The following is a 14181-nucleotide window of genomic DNA, read 5'->3' on the forward strand; positions in this document are numbered from 1 at the left end:
ATTTAGAAAATAAATACATCAATCTGTCAAACCGAGTACTATCCTAATTCCCCAAATTAAAATCAGTAGAAGCTCCACTTTCTAAGAGTCTGTGACATTAGGAAAGCCAAAAAGGAAAAACCTAAAGATGCACATAAACATATCTGATATGACCTAAAGTGTCATACTGTTAGGTTTCCTGTTAAACATACTAAATTTAGGTAAAGTCCTTACCAGTTAACTTCTTCACAGGTTGGAGCCGAACACTGATAGACTGATGTGTGAGTAAGGGGGAGGATGGAAGAGAGCGAGACATGCCCTCCATAATCCGAATGTGCTGCATACCTTCACTCACTGGAAGTGGTGGGACGGCGTAGTCTGGCTCAAAAGCACAGTCGCTTTCTGTGGAGATGCCACCTGTTAGAAGAAGAAGACAGAACAAAAAAGAGGGTAAGAAAAGATTCTTTCTTCTCTATTAAAATTTACCTTTTAGGATGATTCAGAATAGCATATAGTGATATTGGTTTTCACTGTGAAAAGTCAAATGAGGTATTTTCCACACATATATTCATTTCTATACTTACTGAGTACTTAACTCCAGGTCTAGCCCTAGAAAATCTGAAATGGGTAAAGAGGGTTCCTCCTTGTAAGGGGCTCACTATCTCATGAATGATGCAGTCATATTAAAAAAAATAATTATAGTACAATGCAGTAAGTGTTACAGTTAGAACAACGGTCTGCAACTTTTTTTCCCCTGATAAAACAAACATGAAAGAAGATATTCACCTGCTTGACAATCCAGTATGTGCAATTGCTAGTAGGATCTTGTAACTCTATTTCTTACCTGCCTTCTCCAAGAAAGTACGTGAAAATACAAGTGAGCAAGACTGACATTATATAGTGATCTTTGAATCTGTACTAACATTTTAAAAAGAGTAAATTATATGCTGTTTGCTTCCACTTATATACTGTTGACTTCTACTTCTGGTAATGGCAGATTACACACTTCAGACCAACGTTTCCCTAAAACAAATTAGAATTATATATATCTTTAAAATCTTCCTGAAGGCACTGGAGAGTTAATAGCATGATGAAGAATTGTAAGGAAAAGACTGAAGCCTGGCATTTGGGGCTACTTTTTACTTAGTGGCATCTGAGAGATTAAAGAGCTACTGACAGTTAACAGAGCTGGGAAGACAAATACTGGAATGCTGGGAGAAGCAAGTTGTGAAGGGGGAGCTGGTAAAACTACAACACTTTTGTTTGGAAGCACAAAGGGCTACACTCTAGCAGTAAATATGAAGCGAAACTAGACTGGCCTTTACAGGACTGAAGCTCAGTTCCAAAAGTCTACCACAAAATTTAATTAATTAATTGGATTGCTAGTGCCTGCCAAAAACAAACATAAATCTTCTCTGAGGAAGACAACATCATCACAGGTCTCAAATTATTTCCACAATTTTTGATACACAATATCTTGTCTTTAACAATAACAAAGAGATAAGATAACCTAAAAAAAGTAAATCAGAAAGATCAGGCAGAAGAAATAGTTTCACAGGGGATACAGATTATGGAATATTGAGGCACAGAATTTAAGTAGCTTGCTTAACATTAAAAGAGTAAAATACTTAGGAATAAATTTAACCAAAGAGGTAAAAGATCTATACACTGAACACTATAAGACACTGATGAAAGAAATTACAGACAACACAAATAAATGCAAAGATATCCCATACTTAGGGACTGAAAGAATTAATATTGTCAAAATGTCCATACTAACCAAAGCGATGCGCAGACTCAACAGAAATCCCTACCAAAATTCCAATGGTAGTTTTCACAGAAATAGAAAAACAATCCTAGAATTTGTGTGGAACCACAAAAGACCCTGAATACCTAAAGTAATGAAGTAACCTTGAGCAAGAAGAACAAAGCTGGAGGCATCACACTTCCAGATTTCAAGTTATATTACAAAGCTATAGAAATGAAAACAATTTGGTACAAGTATAAAAAGTAGACACATAGACCAATGGAAGAGAATAGAGAGCCTAGAAATAAAGCCACACATATCTGGCCAACTTATCTTCAACAAGGACACCAAGAATACACAATGAGAAAAGGATAGTTGCTTCAACAAACAGTGATGGGAAAACTGATAGCCATATGTAAAAAAAATGGAATTGGGTCCTTATCTTATATCATATATAAAAATCAACTGAAAATGGCTTAAAGACTTAAACATAAGATCTGAAACCATAAAACTCCTAGAAGAAAACATAGGGGAAAAGCTGCTTGAAATTGGTCTTGGTGATGCTGTTTTGGATTTGACATCAAAACCACAAGCAAAAAAAGCAAAAATAAATGAGAGTACATCAAACTAAAAAGTTTCTGCACAGCAAAGGAAGTCATCAACAAAATGAAAACGCAACTACGGAATGGGAGAAAATATCTGCAGACTATTTGTTAGATAAGAGGTCAAAATCCAAAATATATAAAGACACATACTCAATAGCAAAACAAACAAAAACAACCTAATTAAAAAATGAGTGAAGGACCTGAACAAACATTTTTCCAAAGAAGACATACAAATGGCCAAAAGGTACGTGAAAAGATGTTCAACATCACCAATCATTAGGGAAATGCAAATCAAAACCACAATGAGATATCATGTCACACCTATTTAAGACAGCTATTATCAAAAAGTCAAAAGATAACAAGTGTTGGCAATGATGTGGAGAAAAGGAAACCTTTGTACATTGTTGATGTGAATGTAAATTGGTACAGCCATTATGGAAAACAGTATGGTGCTTCTTCAAAAAGTTAAAATTAGAACTACCATATGATCCAGCAATCCTAACTCTAAGTACGTAACAAAAGGAAATAAAATTACTATCTCAAATGTTCATTGCAACACTATTCACAGTAGCCAAGATATGGAAACAACATCAGTGTCTGCCAACAGATGGATAAAGAAAATGTGATTTTATACAGACACACACACATACACACACACAGGAATGTTATTCAGCCTTAACAAAGAAGGAAATCTTGCTACTTGCAACAACATGGATGAGCCTGAAGGACATTATGCTAAGTGAAATAGGCCAGACACAGAAAGACAAATACTACATAATCTCACTTCTTTGTGGAATCTAAAAAGTAAGGTTGAATTCATAGTAACAGAGGAGAATAGTGGTTTCCAGGGGTTGGAGACTGGAGATGGGGGAAAAAGGGAGATGTTGGTCAAAGGGAACAAACTTTCAGTTATTAGATGAACAAGTTCTAGGGACCTAATGTACAGCATTGTGACTACAGCTAATAATAATATATTGTATACTTGAAATCTGCTAAGAGAGTAGATCTCAAGTGTTCTCACTTTAAAAAAAAAGGGAACTGTGTGAAGCGATGGCTCTCTTAATTAGGTTGATTGTGGAAATCATTTCACAATGTATACATTTATCAAAACATCATATTGTATACCTTAAATAAATACAATTTGTATTTGTCAATCATATCTCAATAAAGCTGGGGAAGAGCCAGAAATTAAAAAAAACAAGCACATAATCCTACATGAAGTGATGATAATGTGGTCTGAACTGAGAAGTAAGATTAAATCAAGCATCTCACTTAAGGTTTCCAATGGTCTTACAGTTGTAATTTCACCATATGTAATTTTAATTCATTTGCTGTAGTATGTCATGTATTACAATTTAACCAGTCTCTTGTTAATGGCCACTTATGCAGTTCTTTCTGTAGCATTTCTGTAGATCCTAGATATAGAATCACTGGGTCAAAAGTGCTGAGAGTTTCTATTGAGAAATACTGACCAAATGCTGTATTAAAAGCCTGTGTCATGTTGTATGCAAAAAAAAAGAAAAAAGAAGCAGCATGCTTAATACTTGAAGAAAATAAAAGTTTAGAATTTCAGCAATGAATTAAAATTACGAAAATAAAAGCTCAAGAGATGGATTGAAAAATAGATTAGACGCAGATGAAGAGAGAATTAGTAAACTGGAAGCTAAAACATTTTATCAAGAGTGAAAAGACAACCCTGAGAATGGGAGAAAATATTTGCAAATCATGTATCTGATAAGAGTCTAGAATCCAGAATATATAAAAAGCTCCTACAACTCAACAATAAAAACACAAACAACAGAATTTAAAATAGGCAAAGGCCTGAATAGACACTTCTCCAAAGAAGATATACAAATGGACAATAAGCACACGAAAAGATATTCCATATCATCAGTCATTACAAAAATGCAAGTTAAAGCTAAAATGAGATACTACTTCATACCCAGTAGGATGGCTATTAAAACAAAACAAAACAAAAAATGGACAACAAAAAAGTGTTGGTGAGGATGTGAAGAATTATTCATAACAGCCAAAAGTGGGAAGAATTCAAATGCCATTAACTGGTGAAGGGATAAACAAAATGTAATATATCTATACAATGGAATATTATTTAGTAATAAAAAGAATGAAGGCCTGATTCTTGCTAAAATATTGGTAGACTTTGAAAACATTATGCTACATAAAGAAGCCAGACACAAAAGGCCACATGTTGTAAGAAAGATTCCATTGTTCAGAACAGGCAAATCCAGAGAGAAAATAGAATAGTGGCTTCCAGAGACTACCAACCAGGAGGGAGGAATGGGGAATGATTGCTTAACAGGTACAGGGTTTCCTTTTGGGGTGATGGATCAGTGATTGTTGCACAACACTGTAAATGTACTAAAAGCCACTGAATTGTATACCTTAAAATGGTTAACATGGTGAATTTTACCTCAACAAAAAAATTTATGTAGAAATTTACCATCTACTCACATATTTCATAAAACCAGAAGCCTAGTAGTCATTAATTTCTTCCTGACACACCCCTTTACAACAAATGCATTAGCAGTTTTGCAAATTCAACCTAAAATAGATTACAAATCTGCCATGTTCTCTCCATTTCTCCTACCACTGCTAAGGTCCAGATCACAATGATCTTTCCCTCAAACTTCTGTTGGTAGAAATCTAGGATTTATTCCTTCTCCTGGGATTTTAGAAATTTTACCAGGATACATCTTAACTTTTTTCTTCTCACTAGTCTCTGTATCCTTTCTTTCACTTTGTTGACTAATTCTTCTCTTCCAATTGTTCTTTTATCACTCTCTGGGACTACTATCAGAAGGATATTGTATCTCTTAGACCTATTTTTCAAGTCTCCTTCTCTCATAGATTTCTAATTTTTGGGCTTTCATGAATAGACTTGAGACTTATTAACATGGAATTATAGTATTTTACAGGCTTATAAACAGAGAGCCATACCATTAGTGTAATTCCCTAACTGAAGAATCCTTTTATTGAGAACAATCAGCATTAGATTTTTTTAAAGAAACGTATCTAGAAGAATGCATTTGATTTAGTGAAGCACCTCTTTTCACTTGAAATGTTCCAGTGTTAAAACTTAGCAGATAATTTTAGAATCTAATAATACTCCTTAAGGAGTAATACTGCAATTAGTCCAGTCTGGATGTCCTAGTTTACTTTTCTGCTTAAAAAATATTTTCCTCCATCTTCCCTGTCCCATAAATTGTGCTTGAACTCATTGTAGCTATAGAGAAAAAAACTAAAAAAATATGTTTCATGTAAAGAAAAGTACTGGTAGGCATTCACAGAATTTAACTGTATTAGTTAGTTTTTCTTGGGTAACTAGCAACCACAAAATCTCAGTAGTCTATGACAACATTTTCTTTTATGCTCAGGAGTCTGCAGATTGACTGTGGGTCAGCTGATCTAGGTTGGGCTATTGGGCTCAGAACCACTCTAACGTGTCTTTGATATTGGACCCAGTCACTGGAAGGGCACTGAATATGTGGGGCACGCTCTTCTCATGGTAGATCACAGGGGTGCAAGAGGCCAAGTCAAATCAGAGGAGCATATTTAAGACCACTATTCACTAAAGTTCCACTTGGCCCACTTCAGTGGGAACTACTGAAAAGATACACAGCAAAAGGAGTGGATGTAAAATATTGTAACAGGAAGGAAGTGAAAAATTGGGAATCCAATTTACTAAGCATGTAAGACAATATTTACAAATATTCCAAATTACTCAATCTTCCTTTTGTACCTTCTTTCCCTCCTACCGCTTTTCCTGCTTTGATCAACCAAAGCAAAGTTACTGAAATAATGTGATGGAGATACAGCAGAATAAAATAAACTGCTAATCTGACAGAAAAAAATCAGTTATGCTGGAAACCTGCTAATGAGACATTCAAAAACTGAACTAAGAAAGCACAGAGATATCAAGCATATGGACAGTAAATAAATGTTAGAAGTAATTATGATTCAATAAAAATTTCAGTCATCACTAAATCTTATATTTAATACAAATGATTACTAGATATAAAAGTTCAAGTTAATAAAGAAATTTCCTAGCTTAAGGCAATATCTATTCTAGAGAACCGTCTTCTCAATTTTTAAGTTACATAAGCTAAAAACCTGGAGCTGATCCAGTGGCATAATAGTTAAGTGTGCACTCCACTTTGGCAGCTCAGGATTTGTGGGTTTGGATCCCGGGTGCAGACCTACACACCGCTCATCAAGCCATGCAGTGGCGGCGTCCCATATATAACATAGAGGAAGATGGGCACAGGTGTTAGCTCAGTGACAATCTTCCTCAAGCAAAAAGAGGAGGATTGGCAACAGATGTTAACTCAGGGCCAATTTTCCTCACCAAAACAAAAATGAAAACAAAAAAACCTCCAGCATGATAATTCATTGACCTGTACACATAATTTGTGACTATTTCATTTTACATGTTATTAAAAGTTTATTTCTAAAAAGTACACAGAAAAACAAAACATAACATGGTGATAAACTAGCCCCTAAAGTCAAAGTGCTTTTACATATTTCAGAAACAAAGAGGTTTTGTCTAAATTATTCCAAACATTCTTTTAATGCAAGGCTTATATCTTTCTGTGACTCTGTAATATTCTCACGACAAGTCCATACATTAGGCAGAAAACAGGTCAAGATAAGTGTAATAACTAGTGCAAGATCATGTAGTCAGACAGCATGATTGTCTATGTAGAAAATCATAAGGAATCTACAAAAAAAGCTGCTAGAAAAAATGAGTTAGGCAAACCAAAGGTTACAGAGTCAACATGCAAGAATCAAATGTCCTTCTATATACCAGCAATGAACACCTGGAAAATAAAAAATTTAAAAAACAGTCACATTAAAATAGCACCACTAAAAACATTAAATAAATAGGAATAAATCTAATAAAATATGTACAATAGCACAATATTTGTATGCTGAAAACTACAAAACACTGATGAAAGAAATCAAAGGCCTAAATGGAGAGAGATACTATGTTTGTGGATCTGAAGATTCCCTATCATTATGATGTCAATTCTCAAAGTGATCTATGAGTTTAAACCAATTCTAATGAAAATCCAGCAGCTAGTTTTTTCGTAGAAATCAACCAGCTGATTGTAAACTCTATATGTAAAAACAAAGGAACTAGGATAGACTAAATAATTTTGAACAAGGAAAAACAAAGTTTGGAGTGCCACAGTACCTAATTTCAAGACTAAATGTAAAGTTACAGTAATCCAGTGAGTATGTGGTATTTGCAAAAGAATGGACACAAAATCAATGGAACAGACTACAAGAGTTCAAAAAAAGACCCCAACAAATATAGTCAACTAAGGTACAAGGGCAATTCAAAATTGAAAGGTTAATCTTTTTCAAAAAACATATCTGAAACAATTGGACATCCATATGCAAAAATATAAACTTTGACCTATTAAAATCAAATTGAAATGGATCATACACCTTAAGGTAAAACTAAAACTAAAAAACTTCTAGAAGAAAATGTAGAAGAAAATCTGTGTGACCTCGTGTCAGGAAAGGTTTTTTACAATGAGCCCAAAACAGATAAACCACATAAGAAAAACTGATAATTTGGAAGTCATAAAAAAGAAAAATTTCTACTCTTTAAAAGATACTGTTAAAAAATGAAAAATCGGTACTGATTGAGAGAATATATTTGCAAAACATATCTGATAAACAATTGGTTTTAGAATATAAGAACTCTTTAAACTCAACAACAAAAAATTACCCCAATTTTAAAAATAGGCAAAAGATCTGAACAGACACATTCACCAACTGAGAAATATGGAAATCAGATAAGCACATGAAAAGATGTTCAACATCATTAATCATTAGGGAAATGCAAATTAGGAGATGTTACTACAAACTGAGTGAAATGTCTAAAATTAAAAAACCAAGTGCTGAGAAGATTGAAGTAGAACTCTTACATATTGTTGGTAAGAATACAAAATGGTATACAACTTTGGGATACTGTTTGGCAGTTTAAATATAAACTTACCATATGACCCAGAAATTCAATACCCAGACATTTACCCAAAGGAAACGAAGACACACGTCCCCACCGCCAACACAGTCAAATAGCAGACATTCATAATCTCTAAAAACTGGAAACTACCCAAATGTGAATCAACTGGTGAATGGATAAACAAATTGTGGGATATACATACAATGGAATATTATTCAGCAATAAAACAGAATAAACTACGGATATATGTAAGAAAAAAATGCGAAAGATGGATGAATCTCAAAAGCATTACGGCACAAGAAGCCAGAGTGAAAAGGCTACATACTGTATGGTTTCACGTAAAGAATATTCTGAAAAATACAGAACAGAAAACAGTAAATTAGAACAGAAAACAGATCAGTACTTGCCAAAGATTAGGGACGAGAGAGAAAGAATGACTACAAAAGGGCATGATGTAACTTTATATGATGATGGAAGTAAGCATACCTGATTTTAGTGGTAATCACATGACCATATGTGTTTGTAAAACTTCATAGAACTATATACTTAAGAGTGGCAGGTTTTACTGTATATAAATTAAACTTCAATAAACCTGGGTTTTTAAAAAACCCTACAGTTCTTTGTGACAATATTTTAACTGTACTCTTATGATTTGCAAACTTTTCTGATTGCGTGTTTTATTTCGATGAAAGTCTACTTTCAAAAAATACACAGAAGGGGCTGGCCCCGTGGCCGAGTGGTTAAGTTCACACGCTCTGCTGCAGGCGGCCCAGTGTTTCGTTGGTTCGGATCCTGGGCGCGGACACGGCACTGCTCATCAAACCACGCTGAGGCAGCGTCCCACATGCCACAACTAGAACGACCCGCAACGAAGAATATACAACTATGTACTGCGGGGCTTTGGGGAGAAAAAGGAAAAAAATAAAATCTTTAAAAAAAAAAATACACAGAAAAAAATAATAGCACAGGTGATAAAGTGGCCCCTAAAACAAATGTAGGGCACGTCAAACATAATACACGTAATAACAATGCATAATTTGTCAAAGGGTTTTCATACTTTTTTTCTTCTTCTCTCCAAAGCCCCCCAGTACATAGTTGTATATTCTAGTTGCAGATTCTTCTAGTTCCGCTATGTGGGATGCAGCCTCAGCATTGCTTGATGAGCGGTGCTAGTTCCGCACCCAGGATCCGAACCAGCAAAACACTGACCCACCGAAGCAGAGTACAAGAACTTAACCACTTGGCCATGGGGCCAGCCCCTCATACTTCTGAAACAGAGGGATTTGGCCTGAATTATTCCCAATGTCCTTTCAAGGCAAGGTTTATACCACTGAGTCTGCAATATTCTCACAAGTTCATGTATTAATCAAAAATGAGATGAGAAAGTTTAATAACTAATACAGGATCACATAGTCAATTAGCAGCAGAAGACAGTTAGAACCCCAAATCCTTACCATAGTCTATGAGTCCCTACACAATCTGGCCCAGCCTAATTAATTCTCTAACCTCATCACACCTCTGAACTTGTCTGACTTCATCATTTCCCACTTTCCCCCTCAATTCACAAACTTCAGTCATACTGGCCTTTCAGTTCTTTCATCTGGGCAAATTTGTTCTCAACTTATGGACTTTGCCTCTTTTTTCTGCCTAAAACACTTAGTCCCAGTATCTCTGCAAAGCTGGCTCTCCTTTGTCTTTAAAAGGTCCTAGCTCAAATGCCACCTCCTCAGAAAGGCCTATCAGGACTAATCTCAAGTTACCATCTACTCTTTTCCCCACCTCTTATTCGCTATTACATAACCTTATTTTATTTTCTTGATAGTATTTATCATGACCTGAAGTTACCTGGTTTTTTTATTTATCTCACTCCTCTAGAATAAAAGCATCATAACAGTAGGGATTTTCTCTGCCTTGTTTATTGTTCATGCCCCTCGGCCTGATTAAGACCTGGGAAGATTTGGTAGCCTCTGGGGGGACAGGGGTGGCACAGTTGACTAGGCCTCCAGTGTTCTGTGGGAGCCTAACTTTGGCCCTTCCATCTGACTGGGATGCTCTGCCCTAGGGTTTCCTGCTGGTGTTTTCTTCTCACAATCCCAGTCTCAGCACAGAAAGAACATCTTTCCTTACAGAGGCTTTAATACATTGGGTAGAATCTCCAGACACAGTTGAAGAAAAGTAGTGACAGCGGGAATCAGGGAGGGAAAACGTTCAGCTTTTCACTATACTCTACGCATGAATGAGATGCAAAAACAAGGGAACCTTAGTGAGATAAATTCTATGAATGTAATCCGTTTGGAAAAGGCTTCAGAAGGAGCGCTAATCTTATTACACAGGAGAGGAATCATAGAGGAGAGACAAATCATGAATGCAAGGATTCTAGGAAAGTCTTCAGTAACCATTATTCCCTTCAGAGATGGGAGAATGCAAAACGAAGAGAAACGCTTCAAATAATTTCAGAGTAGGAGAGTATTTGGTCTATAGTCACCCCCAAAATATACATGAGATCGCAGAGAGGAAACAAACTTTATTAATGTAATCAGTGTGGAAAATTCTTTAGAAATATCTCTAGTCTTGTGGTACGCAATAGCAAATACACTGGGCAGAAATTCTATGAACAAAAAGACGTCAGGAAAGCCTTCAGCAGGATAACTCATTTTACTTCTTACCAAAGCATCCACACTGGGGAAAAACTCTACAAATGCAATGACTGAGAAAAAGCCCTCACTAGGAACATTTAGCTCACAACGCCTATATGAATACACACAGGGGAGAAACACTGTGACTATAATGAATTCATAAAAGTCTTCAACTGGAACTTTAACCTTACTGAACACATATGAGTACATCCTGAGAAAAAAGTCTATGAATGCAATGACTGTGGGAAAGTTTTCGGAAGTCACTCATCCCATGGGAAAAATGTAAGCACATACACAGAAGAGAAACCTTCTATGTGTAATGAATTTGGGAAAGGTTTCAATGATCCCTGTTGTCTTCACAGACATATGAGAATTCATACTAGAGAGAAACTCTATGAATATATACCACGTGGGAAAGACTTCAGGCCAAAATATTCCCTTGTTCTATGTAAGAGAATTAATACAAAGAAACAAATCATATAAGTGTTTTACAAATATCAGTAAGGATATATATTTGAAAAACAGGATTAGGTTCCAGTTTCAGGAAAGATGAAATAAGCATACTCCACTTTGACTCTCCCCTTGAATGCAACTATGAACCCTTGAAAGGATGCACAGAGCTCACCTCCAGTTTCCTAATAGGGAAGGAAAAAAATAAAAGAAAACTGAGAAGCACTGGTGAAGTTCACAGCCCAGGGGCACAGACTTACCAAAAGTCTGAGATCTAATCATAGGACTATAGAAAGCTTCACTTCCCCAACACCTTATCATTACTCACCATAGTTCATTTTACCCAGTACATCATGTCCACCTTTCAGCAGAAACTTACAAAGCACACTAAAAGGCAAAAAACATTTTGAAGAGACAGAACATGCATCAGAACCAGACCCAGATATGGCAGGGAGGTTGGACTTATCAGACTGAATTTAAAAAATGAAATATCTAGGTATAATTCTAACAAAATATGTACAAGATCTATATGAGGAAAACTACAAAACTCTGATTAAAGAAATCAAAGATCTTTCACAAAAAGGATCAATATTGTCAAAATGTCAGTTCTTCCCAAATTGATCTACTAAATCCAATGCAATCTCAATCAAATCCCAGGAAGTTATTTTGTTGATATTGACCAACTGATTCTGAAGTTTATATGGAGAAGCAAAAGACCCAGAATAGCCAATTCAATATTTAAAATGGAAGAACAAAGATGGAGGACTGACACTATGGAACTTCAAGACTTACTATAAAGCTACAGTAATCAAGGCAGTGTGATACTAGTGAAAGAATAAGACAAGTAGATCAATGGAACAGAAGAGAAAGCCCAGAAACAGATCCACATAAATACAGTCAACTGATCTTTTGACAAAGAGCAAAGGCAATACATTGGAGAGAAGATAGTCTTTTCAACAAATGTGCTGGGACAACTACACATCCACATTCAAAAAAATAAATCTAGACACACCATATACTCTTCACAAAAAAATAACTCAACATGGATCATACACCCAAATGTAATATGCAAAACTATAAAACTCCTAGAAGATAATCTAGATGACCTTGGGTGTGACAATGACTTTTTTTTTAATATGAAGCTTATTTATTTATTTATTTTTTGGTGAGGAAGATTTGCCCTGAGCTAACATCTGTTGTCAATCTTCTCTTTTTTTTTCCTCCCTAAAGCCCCAATACCTAGTTGTATATCCTAGTTGTAAGTCTCTCTAGTTCTTCTATGTGGGATGCTGCCACAGCACGGCCTGAAGAGCAGTGTGTAGGTCCAGGCCCAGAATCCGAACTGGCAAACCCTGGACCGCCAAAGCAGAGCCTGTGAACTTAACCACTCGGCCATGGGGCCAGCCTCTGACAGTGACTTTTTACATACAACCCAAAGGCATCATCCATGAAAGAAAGAATAAAAGCTAGACTTGATTAAAGTTTAAAGCTTCTGCTCTGTGAAAGATGCTGTCAAGAGAATGAGAAGACAAGCCTCAGACTGAGAGAAAACATATGCAAAAGACATATCTGAGAAAGGGCTGTTATACAAAATACACAAACTCAGTAACAAGAAAATGAAAAACATGATTAAAACATAGGCAAAACAAGTGTTAGAGAGGATGTGGAGTAGAGGGAACCCTTGTACACTGGTGAGATTGTAAATTGGTGCAGCAACTATGCAGCTAAATTTACAGCAGCCAAGAAATGGAAACAACCTAAGTGTCTATTGATGGATGAATGGATAAAGAAGATGTGGGGTATGTGTGTATATGTATACACACACACATATATACACACATATACATATATATACATACACACAATGGAATACTACTCAGCCATAAAAAGAATGAAATCTTGCCACTTGCAACAACATGAATGGATCCTGATGGTATTATGCTAAGTGAAATAAGTCAGAAGGAAAAAGACAAATACTGTATGATTTCAATCACGTGGAATCTTTAAAAAAAAAACCAACAAGACAAAAATAAACTCATAGATACAGAGAACAGATAAGTGATTATCAGAGAGGAAGGGTGTTGGAAGGTAGGTGAAAGGAGTAGAGGTGATCAACTGTAGTGCAAGGGATGGCAAGGAGACTTCTGCGGGTGATCACTTTGTAGTGTATAAAGAAGTCGAATTATAATGTTGTACATCTGAAACTTATATAATAATTTTGAAAATGGGCAAAAGATCTGGACACCTCACTAAAGAATATATACAGATGGCAAAAAAGCATATGAAAAGATGTTCACATCGTATGTCCTTAGAGATTTGCAAATTAAAGCAACAAGGAGATACCACTACACACCTATTAGAATGGCCAAAATCCGAAACACTGACAAGCAAATGCTGGCAAGGATATGGAGCAACAGGAATTCTCATTCACTGCTGGTGAGAATGCAAACTGATACAACCACTTTGGAAGACAGTGGCAGTTTCTTACAAAACTAAACATACTCTTACCTTACAGTTCAGTAATCATGCTCCTTGACACTTATCCAAGATACTTATATCCACACAAAAACCTGCATGTGGATGTTTATAGTAATTTTATTCAAAATTGTCTAAACTTGAAAGCAACCAAGATTCCCTTTAGTAGGTGAATCAATAAACTGGTACATCTAGACAATGGAATATTATTCAGCACTAAAAAGAAATGAGCTATCAAGCCATAGAAGACATGGAGGAAACTTAAATGCATATTACTTAGTGAAAGAAGCCAGC

General features: G+C 35.7%; 1 protein-coding gene across 14 annotated transcripts in view; it reads right to left on the reverse strand.

Annotated features, from left to right (window-relative positions):
• The window catches only part of TANC2 (tetratricopeptide repeat, ankyrin repeat and coiled-coil containing 2), a 388516-nt gene that overhangs the window by 226452 nt on the left and 147883 nt on the right, over positions 1-14181 (reverse strand). For 8 of the 14 annotated variants that reach the window (XM_070227084.1, XM_070227082.1, XM_023652253.2 and 5 more), the window contains one exon: positions 214-396. In XM_070227084.1, the coding sequence (XP_070083185.1) occupies positions 214-396 (183 nt within the window). The remainder of the gene's footprint in view (positions 1-213; positions 397-14181) is intronic. The other 6 variants (XM_023652258.2, XM_070227088.1, XM_023652257.2 and 3 more) reach the window with 1 other exon arrangement.

This window comes from Equus caballus, chromosome 11 (assembly GCF_041296265.1).
Source record: "Equus caballus isolate H_3958 breed thoroughbred chromosome 11, TB-T2T, whole genome shotgun sequence".
NCBI lineage: Eukaryota > Metazoa > Chordata > Mammalia > Perissodactyla > Equidae > Equus > Equus caballus.